A 20,896-nucleotide genomic window follows, 5' to 3' on the forward strand; every position below is an offset into this window, starting at 1 on the left:
AATGGAAGGACTGCATGGAGTGGAGGAGGGGTATATGAGAAGGGGAGGGGAGCATGAGGGAACAAAGAGTTGTGCGTGTTTATGATGACCACAGTTTAGCTTAAAAAGGAACAAAAAGATTGTAACTGTGCTCTAACACTGCCCACAAATTATGTTACATGTGAAAACTTAAGTTGTGTTATTTTATGTGTCTCTGGATAAAAGGTAATCTGTCTGCTCTATATTGCTTGGCATCTGTGAGGATACCAGGGTAACGCATAGCCCATGTTTGTTGCCAGCTTACTGACTGGCCCAAAAGCAACCTTATTTGCCAAGCTATCACCTGCCTCAGAAAGGGAAACCTTTTGTCCTATGATATAACCCTGAGAGACCATATTCTAATGGCACGGTGACATACATGGTTATACTATACACGTGGAGCATTTTGGAGAAGTGTGACTGGCATATTTCAGAGAACAGGGGGACTCCAACGGGTACTGGACCTTTATTGATGCTGCTGGGTACTTGTGTGATGGATTGATATCGGCTTAGTTTTAAGAGAATACCAATAAAAATAAGAAAAAACTAAAATGTGAAGAAAGTGTTGACTGCAATTTCTGGCTGTTCGGTGGCAACAAATGATCGGCGGATCCCAATAACTGGTGGTGAGCATGGGGTTAATGGTGGCTGTTTTTCCCACACAGTAAATATAACATCTGTTTGAACGCTGCGTGGAAACAAAGTAATGCTTTCCCGCTCAAATTCATTCCCGAGTTGCTAATAAGACTTAGTATACCGTTGATCTGGGAAGTACGTTACTACTGGCGGGTTAATTTGAAATAGTCCACAGTTTATTTTAAGCCAATCAAAGGAGGGGGGAATGCTTAACTCATCCAATCATCGTGCAGCGCTATGTATAAATAGGATTGTTAAGCTGCCGTCTTTAATATTCATTATAATTTTGAATAATGGCTAGAACTAAGCAAACCGCTCGCAAGTCCACCGGCGGGAAAGCTCCCCGCAAGCAGCTGGCGACCAAAGCTGCCAGGAAAAGCGCCCCAGCTACTGGCGGCGTGAAGAAGCCTCACCGCTACCGTCCCGGCACTGTTGCTCTGCGAGAGATCCGCCGCTACCAGAAGTCCACCGAGCTGCTGATCCGCAAGTTGCCCTTCCAGCGCTTAGTACGTGAGATCGCCCAGGACTTCAAGACCGACCTGCGCTTCCAGAGCTCAGCAGTCATGGCTCTGCAAGAGGCCAGCGAGGCTTATCTGGTGGGGCTCTTCGAGGACACCAACCTGTGCGCCATCCACGCCAAGAGAGTGACCATCATGCCCAAAGACATCCAGCTGGCCCGCAGGATCCGAGGGGAGAGAGCATAGATACTCGTCCCTCCTACGTACACAGCACAAAGGCTCTTTTCAGAGCCACCAAATGCGCATTCGAACGAGCTGTATCCTCCCATCTACCCAGCTTTCCGACATTATATGACCTGGGAGGGGCGGGTGCTTTATACATGTTGAGATCTAAAACCTGTTTTAAAAGTTATCCCGTTTTTTTAAGTGTTACTGTAACGTCCCTAAAATTCATTTTAACAACAGTTCTCCCTTCGGTGCAGGACGAAACATTGCCTGGGTCTATACTGATTCCTAGAGTAACTAAAGTACGTCTGGGTTACCCAATGGGCGAGAGCGGATTCATTCTACAAGCCGTTAAATAGATACTGCAAGACAGACAAAATATTAAATTGAAGTCGGCTTATTTAGAACGTTGGCTGGTAGAATTGTATGTATTGTAATAAACATTCGTACAGGGGATGGTGGTGGTACAGTATAGGAAAACCTGTTATCCATGACTTACAGGGAATGTGAATACAGCCCGATCAGAGAGAAGGTGGGTGGCTCTGAAAAGAGCCTTTGTGGTCTCAGGATATCACGGGTGAATTATTTGGCGCTGGTGTATTTGGTGACGGCCTTGGTGCCCTCGGACACGGCGTGCTTGGCCAGCTCTCCGGGCAGCAGCAGACGTACGGCGGTCTGGATCTCCCTGGAGGTGATGGTGGAGCGCTTGTTGTAGTGAGCCAGGCGGGAAGCTTCTCCAGCAATGCGCTCAAAGATGTCGTTGACGAAGGAGTTCATGATGCCCATGGCCTTAGAGGAGATGCCGGTGTCGGGGTGGACCTGCTTCAGCACCTTGTAGACATAAATAGCATAACTCTCCTTCCTGCTCTTTCTCCGCTTCTTGCCATCTTTCTTCTGGGTCTTGGTGACGGCTTTCTTTGAGCCCTTTTTGGCTGCTGGGGCAGACTTGGCTGGTTCAGGCATTATAGCGACAAAACGATCCCAATCACAATGTGCAGAAACTGTTCCTGATACCTCCCACAGCCGCTCTATTTATAGGCAGCCCATGTAAATGAGACCCACAGTCTGCTCTGTGCACTACTGGATGTTGTGCGATGTCAAATCCCACCCGCTGCTGCGGATTGGTGTTTGTTTGAACTTGAGCGGCACTAGCTAATTTGATAGCGGACCAATGAGAGAAGGGTGTCTGTCCCTACAGCGTATAAATATACGGAGGCGGGACAGATAGCCTTATTGTTGTAGATTGACTTACACATAAGTTGAAATGTCTGGAAGAGGCAAACAGGGCGGTAAGACCCGTGCTAAGGCCAAGACTCGCTCATCTCGAGCCGGTCTCCAATTCCCGGTCGGTCGCGTTCACCGTCTGCTGAGGAAGGGGAACTATGCGGAGCGTGTGGGAGCTGGCGCCCCGGTGTATCTGGCAGCGGTGCTGGAGTACCTGACTGCTGAGATTCTGGAGCTGGCTGGGAATGCCGCCCGTGATAACAAGAAGACCCGCATCATCCCCCGTCACCTACAGCTGGCTGTGCGCAACGATGAAGAGCTCAACAAGCTACTCGGTGGGGTGACTATCGCCCAAGGAGGAGTCCTGCCCAACATCCAGGCCGTCCTACTGCCCAAGAAAACCGAGAGCCATAAACCAACCAAGAGCAAGTAATTTCCTGCTGGATAATTGTCCCCACAACACAAAGGCTCTTTTCAGAGCCACCCACCCCGTCCCTAAAGAGCTGATCCACGACTATAACATCCCGCTTTAGCTGTGTGTTAACTCGAGTTAGACGAGGTTACATTGTAATGCTCGTTAGATAACGGACACAGTTGAACTAAACTCCCCCATCCAGATTGGCGGTGTCGTCTATTAAACAAAAGTGAACCATATATGGCACTGTCACGGTGCACTGACGTTACGTTTAAACAAGCTGCAGACACTTTATAATAAGACGGCAGGAGTCAGTATATACGGCTATAATCTCTTTTCTCGCACCACCGCCGGAAAGAAACAGCTACTCTAGAGCTCAGCTTCATAGCGCACACATCCACCCCCATAGAGTAACAGAAAAGTGTGTGTGGAGGGGGATATATACTATATAGCTCTGTCGAGACCGAGTGGGTGGCTCTGAAAAGAGCCTTTGTGTGATTGACAGGAGTGCGGCTCCAAGTTACTTCTTCTTAGGAGCAGCCTTCTTCGGCTTAGCTGCCTTTTTAGCCGGGCTCTTGGCTACTTTGGGCTTAGCTGCCTTTTTAGCCGGACTCTTAGCCACTTTGGGCTTAGCTGCCTTTTTAGCCGGGCTCTTGGCCGCCTTCTTGGGTTTCACAGCAGGTTTCGGCTTCTTAGGGCTTTTTACTGCTTTCTTGGCTGCTGCCGGTTTCTTGGCCTTTTTCGGGCTCTTGGCTGCGCTGGGAGACTTCTTCGGGGACTTGGGCACTTTCTTGGCTGCCGCTTTCTTGGGTTTAACCACCGCCACCTTCTTCTTAGCTGCCTTATCCTTGCTCTCCAGCTGCTTCTTGTTGAGCTTGAAGGAACCGGAGGCGCCGCTGCCTTTCACCTGGATCAGGGTCTCTTTCGTCACCAAGCTCTTGAGCGCCACTTTCAGGCGGCTGTTATTCTTCTCCACATCGTAACCTCCAGCAGCGAGGGTCTTCTTCAGGGCGGCCAGGGAAACACCGCTGCGCTCCTTGGATGCGGACACGCATTTAACAATCTGCTCAGACACGCTTGGACCGGACGTTTTGTTGCCCTTCTTGGAGCTTCCTGCAGCTGCTTTCTTCGGCTGACGCTTTCCCTTGACGGGGGCCTCTGCTGGAGCAGCGGGCGCTGCGGCGGGAGCTGTCTCTGACATTTTCCGTGCACCAAATAGAAACAAAACTTTTACATGCAGATAATCATCAACTGAGTTGTTATATAGAGCCCAGGAATGCGAAGCCATTGGCTGTGGTGAAGAGCCAATCATGTGCGCAGATTCCGGGGGTATTGTTACCACGCCCATTATCCTCATGGACGCCGTTCTAGAATGTCGGCTCCCGCTTTGTGTTTCTATGGCTGAAAGAAATGAGTTTAATATGAAGTGTAATAATACCGGCTCGTTGTCCTTTATTTCATCAGCACATTGTGACGCCCTTTCGTCGTGTGTAGACTTTTTATATTGAGGAACCCCGGGCAAATACACTGAAAATACACCCAACACCCCCATCTCCCTAAATCTCCTCTCTGTATCTTAACTTATGATCAAATACGTGGATGCGCCCAAAGAAAGCTCCCGGATCCCCCAGTGACTGAGCAGAGTAAACCTTCCTACTTCTCCTTTTATGTCATGTTTCACTTCTCACGTCTTATTTCTACCTTTTTAAACCTTCAGACTCCTGTGAGACTGTCACGTTACACAGATGTTCCATACTGACAGGCATACAGTCATGCACCACAATCGTCAGCTCTGAATATGTCCAGTAATCACTATTCCCGATTTAACATTTGCGACAGTCTCCTACCAGACAACACTGAAAGGATGGTCACACGGCAGTTTGAACACGGAGCATGCAGAATGCAGCCACCGCCGCTGAATAAATGGTCACAGACTGGTACAGAAAGTGAGTGAAAGTGCAAGCAGCGCTTTATTCCCAGCCTGAGAGCTCAGAAAACAGAAACATATACTGAGTTAACCGAACACATCTACGTTCTGCGTTCTAACAACAAAAGGTCGCCCTGATTGACATTACAGGACCAAAATATAATTGTACTACAACGGCCTGAAAACTGGCAGTGTTGGTATGACTCAGGAACCTGTTGCTTGGTGCTCCTCCCCTATTTCCCTCAAGTTCCCAATCAGGTCCGCCTCTCCTGTATAAAAGGACAGCTTGTCTAGCGTGTAACTTAGTTCGTTTGTTGTAGACGGAAAGAAGATTACCTTTGAACATGTCTGGCAGAGGGAAAGGCGGTAAAGGACTCGGAAAAGGAGGCGCCAAGAGGCACAGGAAAGTCTTGCGGGATAATATCCAGGGTATCACAAAGCCCGCGATCCGCCGCCTGGCTCGTAGAGGAGGTGTGAAGCGTATTTCTGGCCTCATTTATGAAGAGACCCGTGGGGTGCTGAAGGTTTTCCTGGAGAACGTCATCCGGGACGCCGTCACCTACACTGAGCACGCCAAGCGGAAGACTGTCACCGCTATGGATGTGGTCTATGCTCTGAAGAGACAGGGCCGTACTCTGTATGGATTCGGAGGCTGAGCACTGACTCCTCTCGTCTAATTTCATTACACACACAAAGGTCCTTTTCAGGGCCGCCCATCTCTTCCATTAGAGAGCTGTAATATTGCCCTAGTACTCGGTAGAATGTGTGGAATTCTCCCCACTATATATCGGTGATCTGTTTAACTTTTGTATCCTCGAGGATACACGATTAGCTATTTGAAACATATGCAAAGGTGATCGCTGCGTGTCAGTGTTGCCTTAGAAAAGTTTGTTAATAAGAGACTATCGCGTCCTGCTGGTAACAATGCACGATTGTAAAGCATACCAGATTATATAATAATTACATCTTGCACAGATACCTTTGCTGAGTAAATGTGACCAGTGGTATTGCAGTCTGTGTAAAACATTAAACGGTGCAACTCACGATTTGAACAATATATTATCTTTCCAGAAAACTCTAAATATGTGTCCCTATAATTGATATCTTGGTGCAGACTTTATAATATATGTGAGGTCTGGTAAGAGCAGGGAGATGGCATGAATGAAAGTAAAGTTTAAGTCAGCCTGGCTCATTCCCTCTTACATTTCAAAGGACAGCAGAAAGCATTCACCACAGAACTGGGTATTTGTTTTAATCATACATACAATAGTTTTAATTCATAGCATGGGACAATGTAGCACTGTGAAAATGGAGATGTGATTGCCACTGTTCATGCAGCGGTTATGATACATAGTAAATATAATATGTGATTTGACACTGTATATTAAATCTGTTCTTTGTTTCAGTCTGTACACTTCCCTGCATTCTAAGAGAGACTGTTACAATGTGCCTCAATACAGATGTTAGTCCTGTTTTTGTATTGTGACATATTAGCTGTATAACTGACATATTAGCTGTATAACATTGTTCTCTCTTTATTAGGAGCGAAGATTAGGGGGAGAAATTATATTCATAAATAATGGACACATGTTTGTTAAGTATTAATATCAATTATAGGAAGTATATTTAGGAAGGATTAGATTTTTCTTATGTGGATTATAGGAAACATGCATGCGCTCTCGGATCACATGGTCCCTTTGTGTGTGATTGGCAGCCCCCCTCTCTGATCTGGATCCCTGGTGTCTTGTTATGTGTTAAGAGTTACTTCAATGACAGGACATTGTTTACAGTGAAAGCTTTTGTCTCCTATAGCGGTTCATTGCAGCTTTAAAGTTATGTCATAGATGAGGTTGCTTTGCATTCCACTACATGTCACATAGTAGTACAGGCAACTTTATCCCTGATATCACATTTCATATATTTGGCTCATAATCTCGACAGCCAGCAAACCAGTCAGACAGCCAGCCACAGGGTTAACCAGGAGATAGGCATCGAGAAGCCCCGTCTGCCAATGGGTTACTTGCAATTGGGGATTTGGGGTTGGGGAAGTCACCCAACGAATGTCAGACAACAACTCTGCTACCACTATTTTGCACATATGCGTGGCCCAATTTCTCCCCTGTTGCCTCATACTTTGCTACATGACAGTGTCAACCTCCACTCTAGCTGAGTGACCGCACTAATGAGTTCCAATGGGACATCCAGGAACTGTGTACTGCTGTCTACCCCACCACCAGAACCAGGTGAGATCCTTACGGGACAGATCAGTGGCTTAGGCCAGAGTCTTTGGACCTGGAGGAGGAAGATGTGCTTGGGATAAGTCGAGACACTGAGTAACAAGGGTTAAATGTGTGCAAGAAGTGGCATAGTTTTATAACAACTGCGTTCAATACACCACTGGGTACACACCGTAAATTTTAGTGTTCAACTGCCAGGGAAGGGAGATGCAAGACCTATCACTCACTCACATCCCCTGATAATGAAGAAAATGGAACCAACCAGCTGTGTCTAGCAGCAGTAACCACCAGTTGGGGGTAGCTCACAATGTGGTTAGCAAACGGTTGCACCAAGGTCTGTCGCTAGCAACGTCAGGAGCATGACGCTTGGGACAGAGGGTGCAGGTATGCATGAAGAGGCTGAGCTACAAGTTGAGTGATCGCTGACAGGTAACACCGTACGTAGTCTGAAGGCACATGTATCCAGATGGCCGGTGCATGATATAGTGCCCGAACATGGAGATGGACGGGTGACAGTACAGCACAGGAATATGCTGCGACCCTGTTTATTTTCAGAATCACACTTGGTGGTACCAATTGCGGAAGAACAAGTTGACCCACTGGTGGTGATGGAGGACTTCTGGTTCATGTTCCCACACATTGAGGATGTAGCAAATCCCCCACCTGCCAAAGATACGGTCATCCAGACCCCTCTTCCAGTCCTAGTAGGAGACAGCCCCACAGGGCCTTGCCCGCTATCCTGCCTCCCATAAGGCCCCTGAGGACAATCTTGGGTAGCCCCAGCAACCGGATTGCAAGTTACGTGTGGTCTTAGACTCTCTTTATAGGGACTACAAAGGACAAAACAGTGGGAGTTTAAGAGCCAGGACTGGCGACACTTTGGTTCCGGTTGCATCACGGTCCATCGAACTGCGTGTGGATGACGTCATCCGGTGATATCCCTAGACGGCACGTTATTGGAACAACGCGGCTCCCCTTGAGGGGCATTATGCAACACCGCTACTGGTGGACAATTTAGGTGTTCAGCGAACAGTGAAAAAGAGGACAAAGAAGTCAACTACGAATGTACGATGGAAGTGTTACGACTAACGGTCTTATATTCAACCTGTAGAATCAGGTAGAGAGTTCCTCACCTCTAGCAGCCGCCTTCCACGTAGAGCTTGTTATGCTCAAAGGTACTCGGATGCCCCCAGGACTTATTCTCGCGGTGGTACAGGTGTATGAACGTACCGTAGCGTAGAGTAATGTGGTGTAGAGTCTAGCGTGGTAAAAAGACAGGCCAAGGTCTGGGTCCAGAGCAGATATCATGGTCAAGGTCAGGAATGGCAGCAGACTGGGATAAAGCAGGAACAAAGCAAGGGTCAGGGCAACAGGCAAGAATCAAATCCACAAGAACAAAGCCAAGCACAGCAGCAGGCTAAGACACAGAAAACAGGAACTATAACCTGCAGGGAGGCTAAGCCCTCACTGCCTTATAAACAGACACTGACCAATGTCAAAACAGAGAGGACAGCATGATAATCAGCCCCAGAAGCTGATTAATTAATTCAATTACTTGCGCACGTGCCTGGTTGCCCCTAATCCTGAGACCCGGCACTATCACTCACAGCGTCCCGACTGTTGTCTAGGCAACGGCCGGGGTGATACAGGAAGTGACGTCCCGGCATGGAGACAGCCTGGACACTTCCTGCGGGCATGGATAGTTGCGGTGACCTGAGGGACCACCACGACCCGTTACAGTACTTCCCACCCCCCCCCCCCCTTGAGGAGGGATCAAGGAACCTCAAAAACCAAGTTTTCCAGGGAATTGTTTCAATAATCTATTGAGCAGTCTGTCAGCGTGCAGGCGCCTCTCAGGAACCCAAGAGCGTTCTTCTGGACTGGATCCCTTCGGATGCACCAGAAAATGGGTTTGTCCCTGAATCCTCTTGGAGTCGAGAATTTCTCCACAATAAATTCATGAGAACCATGCAAGTTGACTGGTCGGGGTTTGGGTTGTTCAGGAGTCTCAAACTTGGAGGACGAGACAACAAGTTTCAGGAGGGAACAGTAAAACATATTAGGGATTCTCAAAGAAGGTGGAATCTTCAGCCTGAAGGCAACAGGGTTAACTTTTTTTAACAATAGAAAACGGTCTAATGAACCTAGGTCCCAATTTATTGCAGGGTTGTTTGAGCCTAATATTCCGGGTGGACAACCAGACTTTGTCTCACACCTTAAGAGAACAGTTCCTGAAATGACGATCTGCAAAAAAAATTGACCGAGAGGTGGCCTGAAGCAGGGCGGAATGGAACTTCTTCCAAATAATTGTGAGATGGGAGGCTGTTTGGCGTACCCCAGGAGAACCAGAAGAGTTGATTGAAGCAAGAGAATTAGACCTGGGATGGAGGCCATAGTTGCAAAAGAATGGAGATGTGCGGGTGGAAAAATGGCAAGAGTTATTATAGGCAAATTCGTCCCACGGAAGTAAAGAAGATCAATTGTTATGGCATTTGGAAAAATATAATAAGATGAATTGTTCCAATGACTGATTGACTTTTTCTGTTTGTCTGTTTGACTGTGGATGGTAGGCAAAAGACAGACTGATGTTGATGTCAAGGTGGTTGCAGAAAGATCTCCAAAACTGAGCCATGAACTGAGACCCACGATCAGAATCAATATCTTCAGGCAGACCGTGGAGATGGAAGATATAGCGAATGAATAGTGATGCCAGAGTTCGGGCATTGGGTAGACCTGCCAAAGCGATAAAGTGGGCCATCTTGTTAAATTCATCTACCACCACCCAGATTGTTTTGTGACCGGGTGACCAGGGTAAATCTACAATGAGGTCCATCGACAGATGTGACCAAGGTTTACTTGGAGTGGACAACGACATTATTTGACCCGACGGAGAGCTTCTGATACTCTTGTTTCTAGCACAATCTCTACATGAGAGTGCAAACTCTTTAAAATCAGTGGCCAAATAGGGCCACAAAACTGTGCGCAGGAGGACTTCAGTGGTTTTGAAAACTCCAGGATGTCCGGCAATCTTGTTGTCATGAGCCTCAGATAGTACAGCCTTCCTGAGATGGACTGGTACAAACAATTTATCTGAAGGAGTCTAAGGAGGAGCAATTCTTTGGAAATGGTGGAGAGCAGCACCCAAATCCTGGGTCAATCCTAAATGAATTGAGGATGAAGGAACTGTAGAGAGCGGAACAGTGGAAGGGGCATGAGAGGTCATAAAGCGGCGGGAGAGTGCGTCCGTGCATCCGCTTAAACATTCTTGGAACCAGGTCTGTAAGAAATAATAAACTTGAAGCGGGTAGAAAACAAGGCCCAGCGTGCTTATCTGGAATTTAGACGTTTGGCAGATTAGGGCAGTTAGAGGAGCTACCAGGTCCAAGAAGGAATTAATAAATATCAGGTAATAATTCTAAAGCCTAGGAATCTTTGTACGGCCTTCAGATTGGTTGGGCATACCCAATCTAAGACTGCTTGGACCTTGCTGGGATCCATGAGTAACCCATCCTAGAAATATAGCCTAGAAATGAGACCTTATGGATCTCAAATTCACACTTTTCTAGCTTGGCAATGAGTTGATGTTGCAGAAGTTTAGAAAGGACATGTTTCACGTGAAGGCGGTGTTGGTCCACGAATGAAGAATATATCAGGTATAACATGACAAAGCGCCCTAATAACTCTCATAGAACATCGCTTATTAGATCCTGAAAGACAGCATGTGTGTTGCATAAACGAAAAGGCATGGACAGGTACTCATAGTGACCTGAGTGGGTGTTGAATGCGGTCTTCCCTTCATCCCTGTCCTTGATACGTATAAGGTTGTATGCTCCTCGTAGATCAATCTTGGTGAATACTGAAGCACTTCTGAGTTTATAAAAAAAAAGGACTGATATGAGTGGAAGTGGGTAGGTGTTTCTGATGTGATTGTATTTAACCCACTAAAGTCAATTCAAGGTCGAAGAGAACCGTCCTTTTTTAGTCACAAAGAAGAACCTGGCTCCTACCGGGGATTTAGAAGGCCTAATAAAGCCCATTTTAAGGTTATCCTTAATATACTCCTCCATGGAATGTGTTTCTGGTAACGAGAGAGAGTACAGTCTCCCTTTTGGGAGTTTTAGAGCCAGGATCTATGTCAATAGTGCAATCATAATCATGATGAGGAGGTAGCGTGTCAGCTGACTGCTTAGGGAATACATCAGAAAACTTATTGTAGGGTGACGGAAGCTGATCTAGAGGAACCTGGAGCAGACGAACAGGCACAGATAAGCAGGATGAAGAACAAGAAGGACTCCAATGAATGATGTCTCCCTTGTTCCAATCGATGACCGGACTGTGGAGCTGCAGCCAGGTATGCCCCAAGATCACCAGAACGGAAGAGCAATTAATTAGATAAATGGATGTTATGACTGTCTTTGTTTTTTATCTGGCAGCAGAACCTATAATCCATCAGAGGTGCTGCTACTGTCCTGCTCCTGAACTCTGCAACATGCCTGAAGGAGTTAATCTCCTTGTCTGATGCTAATTAGAACTGCACCTGTTGCACTGCTTTAAGTACCTGCCTCTAGCTGTGCTCTGAGCAGTTCATCCATTTGTTCTTGGCTGCTGCTAACCTGCTCCTGTGCTATTTGGTATACCTGCTGGACTGAACTTCTGTGTATGACCCCTGCACAGGGCCATCTTAACAACATTATGGGCCCCCGGGAAAAGCAGTGCACCGGGGCCCATATATATAGATATATATATAGATATAGATATTTAGATGTATACAGATACAGATATAGATCTAGATATATAGAGATTGATAGATGTACTTGCTCAGTGACCCATGTAGTTTTTCTTTTGTTGTTTTTTTTTCTTTTGCAGGATTATTTATTCTCATTAAGAGAAGTGCCTATGGGGCCCACTTGCTCGTGGGGGCCCCCGGGCAGCTGCCCACCGTGCCCAATGGAAAAGATGGCCCTGCCCCTGCCTTTACCTTGGACCTTGCCTGCTTGCCTGAGACCCCAAATCATTTGCCTGTACCTTGGACCACGCTGTTTTACCTGTTGCCCTGACCTTTTGGACAGACTTCTGGACCTCGCCTATTTGCTTGATATCTGCCTGGCTATTTGGATTTGTTTTTCTGGTCTCTATTTGATCCCTGGACTCTGTCTGCTTTCCTGGACATCCTTGTGCCTTCTGGACTGGGGTAAACTTATCATACTTGTTCCTGCCATTTTACTATACAGTCTCTTTTGGAACCTGTTATCCGTTTATTTCAGTTATCTTTGTTAATATATTAACCTGAATAAATGCACTTTGCCTTACACTTCTGTTGCACTTTGTGACTGCACTGGGATTCATAACATGATGAACTGCCATACAATCTGGGCCTGCTGATTGCACACCCTCTGACTTAGTCCTGAAATTCCTAGTGTTGTTGCATTGAACTATGTGTTTGGCTATTAGACATGTCTGTAAATCCACAATTACAAATGCTGCAAATGGACATTGTTCATCTCTGTTACCAAATCATACAACTATCCATTTTACTCCAAGAACTACTCAAAACTATTCCTGCTGCTGTGATAAGTAATTTCAACACTAATTCTGATTTTAAAGCAACAAACTCCTCTAATGAAAGCATTCAGACTGCAGAGAATTCTCCCAGAACTTTTTCTGACATTGGTGCTGCATCTATGATATTGCCAGCGGTCCCTACCATTAGGGATTCTAAACGACCAAGCTACCTGCATCCCCCTCTCACTGAGGAGGAACGATGGCGCAGAAGGATTGGTAAACTATGCCTCTACTGTGCCAGTGGCGAACATCTCTTACAAAGTTGTCCGCTCCGCAGACCACAACATCCTATGGAGCAGCCTTCAGTGTGCTCCTCTCCAGACCCTAGATTGTTCTGCACAGCACCTCCTGTTGCTTTACTTCAGCCTAATCTGCCAGTTCCAGTTGCCACCTGTCCTGCGGTGCCAGTTCCAGTTGCCACCTGTCCTGCGGTGCCAGTTCCAGTTGCCGTCTGTCCTGCGGTGCCAGTTCCAGTTGCCGCCTGTCCTGCGGTGTCAGTTCCAGCTACTGCCTATCCTGTGATGCCAGTTCCAGCTACCGCCGGCACTGGGTCTCCGGCCATTGCCTCCTGTTCCGAGGTGCCAGCCTCTGCCTTCAGTCCTGAGTCCGCTGTGTCCGGTCCTGAGTCCACTGTGTCCGGTCCTGAGTCTGCTCCCTCTACTCCCGAGTCTTCAGCCGCTGCCTCTACTCCCGGGTCTTTAGCCGCTGCCTCTACTCCCGGGTCTTCAGCCGCTGCCTCTACTCCCTGGGCTTCAGCCGCTGCCTCTACTCCTGAGTCTTCAGCTCCAGAGGGGGCGCTGCCCTTACAGTCTCCTCCAGAGAGGGCTCTGTCCCTCCAGCCCATTCCAGAGAGGACCCTGTCCCTACAGCCTGTTCCAGAGAGGGCCCTGTCCCTCCAGCCCGTTCCAGAGAGGGCCCTGTACCTCCAGTCCCCTATCGAGTTGCCTGTCCATGCGGTTCAGCCCGGGTTGCCTCTCCATGCGGTTCAGCCCGAGTTGCCTGTACATGCGGTCCAGCCCGAGTTGCTTGTCCATGCGGTCCAGCCCGAGTTGCCTGCCCATGCGTTTCAGCCCGAGTTGACTGTCCATGCGGTTCAGCCCGAGTTACCACTTGGTACTTTCTGCATTGAGGCATCTCACAGTGCTGTTTGCTCTGAGGCATCTCACAGTGCTGTCTGCTCTGAGGCATCTCATAGTGCTGTCTGCTCTGAGACATCTCACAGTGCAATCCAGTCAGAGTTCTGTGCCCAGTACGGGCTTCCCATCAAGTGTGCCTAACTTGCCATCCCAGTCGGGACTCCTGCTCTGCCGTTCCAGTTGAGGACTCTCCAGAGACTGCTGCACAAGCTGGGTACTCTCCAGAGACTGCTATTGAGCCTGAATGCCCAAAAGCCTTTTCCGAGTCATCAGATCCTCCTCCAGTCTTCTTTGATGGAGACATCAAACAGTTTGTTATGGTACTCAAACTTTCCATGAAACAGTTTCAAGATTGTCCGGTTTATTTTGTTGATCAATTTAACCAAGTGGGTTCAATTATTATGTGTTTTAGAGGGGAGCCACAAACCTGGGACTTCTCATTACTAAATTCAGATGACCCCATTATTCATAATACCATGGACTGTTAATACTGTTTGTCAGAAGTAGACTCCATCCACAGTCAAGTCATTTGATTACGATTTGTCTGTGCCCGTTCCAGCCTGTGCGTCAGTTCCTGCACTTGTCCATAAGACCTCTATGAATGTGTCTTCCATCAGACAGTCTAGGTCACCTAGGGAGAAGGTTAACAAGAATGGAAAAACCTTTGCTTTGCCACTTCAGTCACAACAAACACCAACCTTGGTGACTGGCTTTTTGGGCATATCATCATCGGGTGATAAAATAAAAGGTCCTATCCCGACTCTAGGCTGGGACTCAGACTCTGAAATTGAATTTGTGGAGGATACTAGAGAGTTAGTGGACAAACTTTACAATTCTTCTGCTTCTGAAGAATCGGGTCTTCTCTGTACTCCATTAGAGAAGAGCCCAATTGTGTCTCCAGGGAGATCTTATAAAAAGAAAAAGAAGAGGAGAAAAACCTGAAGGGAGCATGTATGGAGCGTCTGGAATCCGCTCCTTAAAGGGGGGGGGGGTATGTTATGACTGCCTTTGTTTTGTATCTGGCAGCAGTACCTATAATCCATCAGAGGTGCTGCTGCTGTCCTGCACCTGAACTCTGCAACATGCCTGAAGGAGTTAATCTCCTTGTCTGATGCTAATTAGAACTGCACCTTGTACACTGTTTTAAGTACCTGCCTCTAGCTGTGCTCTGAGCAGTTCATCCATTTGTTCCTGGCTGCTGCTAACCTGCTCTTGTGCTATTTGGTATATACCTGCTGGACTGAACTTCTGTGTATGACCCCTGCCTGTACCTTGGACCTTGCCTGCTTGCCTGAGACCCTGAATCATTTGCCTGTACCTTGGACCACACTGTTTTGCCTGTTGCCCTGACCTTTTGAAAAGACTTCTGGACCTCGCCTATTTGCTTGATCTCTGCCTGGCTATTTGGATTTGTTTGTCTGGTCTCTATTTGATCCCTGGACTCTGTCTGCTTTCCTGGACAGCCTTGTGCCTTCTGGACTGGGGTAAACTTATTATACTTGTTCCTGACATTTTACTATACAGTCTCTTTTGGAACCTGTTATCCGTGGATTTGAGTTATCTTTGTTAATATATTTACCTGAATAAAGACACTTAGCCTTACACTTCCGTTGCACTTTGTGAATGCACTGGGATTCATAACAATGGACAAGACTTCAGAATGTAGCGCCCCCACTGTGAGCGGCAACAGTTGTGGTTGGGAACAAATTTTACCACCTGGTAAAGGACCACCATCCAGACCACATACAGTGATGGGCGACTCGAGCTTAATGGCAGGAAATCCCAAAGTACAAGCGAAATCCAGATCCAGAAAATTCCCTGCAGCACCGCTGTCTAGGAAAGCAGAGACAGATGTGGATTGTGCACCAAAGGAAATTACTGCAGGAACCAAGAGTGCTTTATTGGAAGATATAATCTGCAGACCTAGACAAACCTCTTCCACCATCTCTAGGCCTGTTCTTTTCCCGGCTGGTCTGACTTGTTGGCACAGTTTTGGAGGAGATGACACCAGTTGCCACAATATAGACAACGGGCTAAGGTTCGTCTCTGGGTTTTCTCTTCCGAAGAAAGGCGATAAGCACTTAGCTGCATGGGCTCAGCAGCTTCAAAAGGTGCAGCAGGAGGAGTCTAAAAAGAGCATGAGGTGACGGTAGTATCCCTCTCAGCTTTTCTCTCTTTAAATCTACGGTCAATTTTAATGACCAATTGCATTAGACTCTCCAGTGTAGCAGGAATAGGATATTACAACAGGGAGTCTTTTATGTGTTCCGAGAGACCCAAACGGAACTGGCTCCGGAGTGCCAGATCATTCCACTCGTTATCTGTGGACCAGCGCCTGAACTCAGCACAATATTCCTCAGCAGAGCGGTGACCCCGTTTTAGTGCCCTGAGATGTGATTCAGCCGATGCAGCTCTGTCAGGCTCTTCATAAAGCAACCCCAGGGCATCAAATAATGCATCAACGGACTATAGTGGAGGGCATGTGGAAGCAAGGCTAAACGCCCAGGACTGAGGATCACCCTGGAGCAGGGAGATAATGATGCCAACTCTTTGCTGTTCAGAGCCAGAGAAGCGTGGTCTCAAGCGAAAGTAGAGTTTGCAGCTCTCCTTAAAATTGTGAAAAGAAGCCTTGTCACCGTAGACGCGGTCTTGTAGCTTCAATTTGGGCTCCATTGCAGGACCCGGAAGGCCTTGCTGGGCTTGCGAGGCTCTGGTGGCCTCTTCCTGGGCAGACAAATGCTGAACTAGGTTCTGGACCACCTGTGATATGGTCTGGATCTGGCCTGCAACAACTTGGGCTGGAGTGGGGTTCGTCCCGCTTTCATCCATGGAAGCGAACTCTTCCAGAACTTCACTGACCGGTTATAATGCTACGACTTGTCATCAACCTGTAGAACCAGGTAGAGAGTTCTTCACCTCTAGCAGCCGCCTTTCCAGTAGAGCTCGTTATGCTCACAGGTACTTGGTTGCCCCCAGGACTTATACTCGCGGTTGTACAGGCAAGGACTTATACTCGCGGTTGTACAGGTGTATGAACGTACTGTAGCGTAGAGTAACGGGGTGTAGAATCTAGCATGGTCAAAAGATAGGCCACGGTCTGGGTCCAGGAGCAGGTATTGTGGTCAAGGCCAGGCAAGATGTCAGGACTGGCAGCAGACAAGGATAATCCAGGAATGAAGCAAGGGTCAGGGCAACAGGCAAGAATCAAGTCCACAAGAACAAAGCCAAAGGTCATACACAGGAAGCCTAATAGAAATATTTGTTCAAGCACAGCACCAGGCTAATACACAGAAAATTGGAACTATAACCGACAGGGAGGCTAAGCCATCCATGCCTTATATACAGAGACTGATCAATGGCAAAACACAGAGGACAGCATGATAATCGGCCCCAGGAGCTGTTTAATTAATTAATTCAAGTACTAGCGCACGCGCCCGGCTGCCCCTAATGTTGGGACGCGGCGCTATCACTCACAACGTCCCCACTCTTGTCTAGGAAACGGACGGGGCGAACCAGTAAGTGACAACCCGGTCGCCGAGGAGACGGCCGGGACACTTCCTGCAGGCTCGGAGAATCGCGGTGGCATGAGGATCGAGAGAGGAGGAGAAAGTAGTGGGGTCAAGAGCATCTAGATTGCACCTAGGAAAGCTAGATTTGGGTGAGAGGGGAGGGCAGGAGAAGAATGTAAGGGGTGCTAAAAATGGTACAAAGCGTGCAGCACAATCCCCTATCCCACCCCCAGTTACTCACCTGATCCCGAGGGAATACTATGGAAAACCACCTCCCATGATCTGAGGCTCGCCTTGCTCCTCCTCCTCCTGCACGCCACCGGTACGACCCTTGCACGGGGAAACAAACTGGAGGCTCTACTACCCTTCGACGAAAGGGCAATGTCCGAGGTGACGGCTGCGAGTCAGAGACACTGACTCTACCCCGGCTGCCGACACCTTATTTTGCTCTAGTCTAATACTTCGGCGCCGAGAGTACGAGGGCCTAGGAACAATCCCGCCCAAGTACTCCACCCACCAAAAGGTGGGAGCCCGTTCTGAAAAAGGGGACTTAGTGTTTTACTCACCTGATCACTCATCTCCTTAGCTCCTGACTCCTTGCGTCCTAACGTCACCTGTAATGACACTACCCAGCCTCCCACCAACTCCAACTGTGAGGCTATGGTGGGGCACTCTTACACTGTTACCAGCGGATCCACCAGGGACCTAACCACAAACCAACTAGGGGTCAGGGAGAGACTACGTTTGTCAGAATCACTAGGTGGAATTGATGATACCTGCCAGCAGTTGGCGCTACTGAGTACTTAGGCGCAGAGTCTAACACGCCCATGGTTTTCACCAGGAACCACCGCAAGAAGGTATGGACTTCGCTGCAAGGGACATGCAAGTCGCGGCCCTCAGTATCAGTCAGCTGGCGAGGTAACAATTGACAAAAAAGGAGAAAAATAAAAGTGTGTCTTAGAATAGAGGCACTCTAATGGCCAGAATTTTTTTAAATATATAACTTTATTAATTTGCATTCAAAAGTATATTATTTATTTATTATATGGAGAGTGTTTTCTCGTAGGCCTGTAGCGAAATATTAAAATAGAATGTGAATTGTATTTACCAGGTTAATATGTACTGTTAAGAAGGTAGAAACAGGAAAAAATACCTTGCTGCGCTGCTACTCTGAAGTATAGCTGATACTTCTAAATGTACTAAAGAGAACAAATTGGATTAACTGGGATGTCTGCCACCTTTGGTCATTGGCGGCATGACGTCCTATAAGTGATATATTATATTGTACCAATAGTCACTATATATGGTATGAACGTATTATACGGGACCCTTGAAATATAGTGAAATATAGAACTCAGTTATCCATTTCTAGTTATACTTTACAGGTCCACTTTTTTTAAAGTCTGTTTGGTAAGAAGTATTTTTGTATTTCAGAACAAGTGATATTTATTCAGAGCTAATGTTGCTCAATTACTGCAGCAAAAGAAGTTGCTTATTTATAAAGTTTCAGTGGGAATTGTTAATCCAATCCACATCAAACCATTACTATTGAGTAAAAGTTTTTCCCCCCAAATGTCTATTTCTAGAGTATTTGTATAGCTCAATTATTGTCATTGGTACATGTATATAATACTCAAAACTTCATTCACTCCACGTTTTAGGGACTGATTTTCTATCTAGTATATATTTACTTGTTCCTTAGTATAGATATCATTCATACAGAGCTACTTTTTTGGAATTCTCATTCACACATTACTTCAATGAAAAAGCGCTATATCTAATGAGCATCACTTCATAGCTACTTAGTAGTTGGTTGTCTCTCTAGATAATCTTAAATGCTTTCACAATCTAAATCTATCATGAGTAGCATACGCAGCGTCCGTTGACGCGCGTTTCGCTAAGAGGCTTTTTCGAGGCAAGCCGGGATGTGTGTTAATTGGCTTTATAAATGGGAAAATCCTCCCATAATTGCTGACGTCACTCAGCGACATTGATAGCAACCGTCCGGTCATGGGACTGCATCAGCCAATAATCTGATTTGCTGACGTCGCCTAACGATGTTGATGGCAACCGTCCGGTCATGTGACTGTATAAGCGAATTGTCTGATTTACTAGCGTCACTTAGTAATGTTAGTGGCGACCATCCAGTCATATGATTATTCCAGCCAATTAGTTGATTTAATTTCAGGTGAGGTATTTATCTGTATTGCAGTCATAAGAATGCTCTCTGTATTGTATGGTGGTCATAGGAATGCTCTCTGTATAGTATGGTGGTCATAGAAATGCTCTCTGTATAGTATGGCGGTCATAGGAATGCTCTCTGTATAGTATGGTGGTTATAGGAATGCTCTCTGTATAGTATGGGGTCATAGGAATGCTCTCTGTATTGTATGGTGATCAAACTAATGCTCTCTGTATTGTATGGAGGTCACAGGAATGCTCTCTGTAAGGTATGGCGGACACTAGGAGGCTCTTTATATTGTATGTGTGTGTATATATGTGTATGTATGTATATATATATATATATATATATATATATATATATATATAATTCATTTCGGGTGGTGGTGATAAGGGGGCCACTGTGATAAAGATGGCTCCATGGCACGGTGTGATAAAGGAGAAACTGTGATGGAGGGCACAGTGTGATGATTGGGCAGTGTGATACAGATGGTACCGTTACATTTATGTTTTAATTTGTTTCAGTGAGTTTTATTTCAATAACCAATTAATTTTTATACAGCTAGCATGTGATATCTGCATTTAAAGTACTTTGATTCTATGGAGGCTTATTACATAAAGATCCTTACAAAGCCAGACCGAGAAGAATGGGGAGGGAGGGGGCTTCAGTGCGGTCTAGAACTTGTAAAGCGCTAGCCACGCCCCCCACATAAGGTTGATCACGCCCACTCGACGACTGGCACTCCCACTTAGATGGGGGGCGCCGGTTCCCTGTCTCGTCCAGGGCACTAAAATGGCTAGTTATGGTAATGTCAATACTCCATCTCCTGGAGGGTCATCCGGTCTGGTGGAATGGGTTAAAGTATATGCCCCCATGGGAGAGAGCAGTGGGGGAAGCTGTGTCGGAAAAAGAGAGCCAAGTTTCAGTGATGGCTAGAAGGTAGAGGGGCCTATTTATCAAAGCTATCCGTCTTTTAATTTAGCGGTAAATCCTCGAAAACAACAGTTTTCGAGGATTATCGGCTAAATTACTATGTATTATTCTAGCATCGCTGCAGATATCTCAGATATCTGCTGCTTTGCATCTCTCATCGTTTTACTGAGCACTCCCCATAACAGTGCATGGGAAGTGCTCAGTAACTCTATGCAACAGTGACCGAAACTTAGCTTTCAACCATGTTAATATACGCCATCTGAAGCTGGCGAACATTAACATGATTGAAAACTTTCACTGAAAACAGCTCTGCTCAGAAGAGCAGAGCTGCACAGCGCATGTGTGAAGGGATCACATGATCCCTCCATGTCACTTTCCGCATGTTCTTCATTCAGGGATTTCTGTGCGCATGCCCGAGGTCACCGGTCGAAGCA

General features: G+C 46.8%; 5 protein-coding genes across 5 annotated transcripts; 3 read left to right on the forward strand and 2 right to left on the reverse strand.

Moving 5' to 3' along the window:
• The first annotated feature begins 945 nt into the window (after positions 1–945).
• LOC142149778 (histone H3) lies at positions 946–1,410 on the forward strand. Its single transcript, XM_075205085.1, has one exon. The coding sequence runs from the start codon at positions 948–950 to the stop codon at positions 1,356–1,358; it is 411 nt and encodes a 136-aa protein (XP_075061186.1). The 5' UTR covers positions 946–947; the 3' UTR covers positions 1,359–1,410.
• Positions 1,411–1,872: 462 nt separating this feature from the next.
• Positions 1,873–2,325, reverse strand: LOC142149779 (histone H2B 1.1). The gene has a single exon (XM_075205086.1). It carries the CDS (start codon positions 2,298–2,300, stop codon positions 1,920–1,922), a length of 381 nt encoding a protein of 126 aa, XP_075061187.1. The 5' UTR covers positions 2,301–2,325; the 3' UTR covers positions 1,873–1,919.
• Positions 2,326–2,524: 199 nt separating this feature from the next.
• LOC142149780 (histone H2A type 1-like) lies at positions 2,525–3,046 on the forward strand. The gene has a single exon (XM_075205087.1). The coding sequence runs from the start codon at positions 2,602–2,604 to the stop codon at positions 2,992–2,994; it is 393 nt and encodes a 130-aa protein (XP_075061188.1). The 5' UTR covers positions 2,525–2,601; the 3' UTR covers positions 2,995–3,046.
• Positions 3,047–3,444: 398 nt separating this feature from the next.
• LOC142149781 (histone H1.01-like) lies at positions 3,445–4,177 on the reverse strand. The gene has a single exon (XM_075205089.1). It carries the CDS (start codon positions 4,175–4,177, stop codon positions 3,497–3,499), a length of 681 nt encoding a protein of 226 aa, XP_075061190.1. The 3' UTR covers positions 3,445–3,496.
• A 1,070-nt stretch (positions 4,178–5,247) lies between these two features.
• LOC142150632 (histone H4) lies at positions 5,248–5,559 on the forward strand. The gene has a single exon (XM_075205829.1). It carries the CDS (start codon positions 5,248–5,250, stop codon positions 5,557–5,559), a length of 312 nt encoding a protein of 103 aa, XP_075061930.1.
• The last annotated feature ends 15,337 nt before the right edge of the window (positions 5,560–20,896 follow it).

Source organism: Mixophyes fleayi, chromosome 4 (assembly GCF_038048845.1).
Source record: "Mixophyes fleayi isolate aMixFle1 chromosome 4, aMixFle1.hap1, whole genome shotgun sequence".
In the NCBI taxonomy this organism is placed as follows: Eukaryota; Metazoa; Chordata; class Amphibia; order Anura; family Limnodynastidae; genus Mixophyes; species Mixophyes fleayi.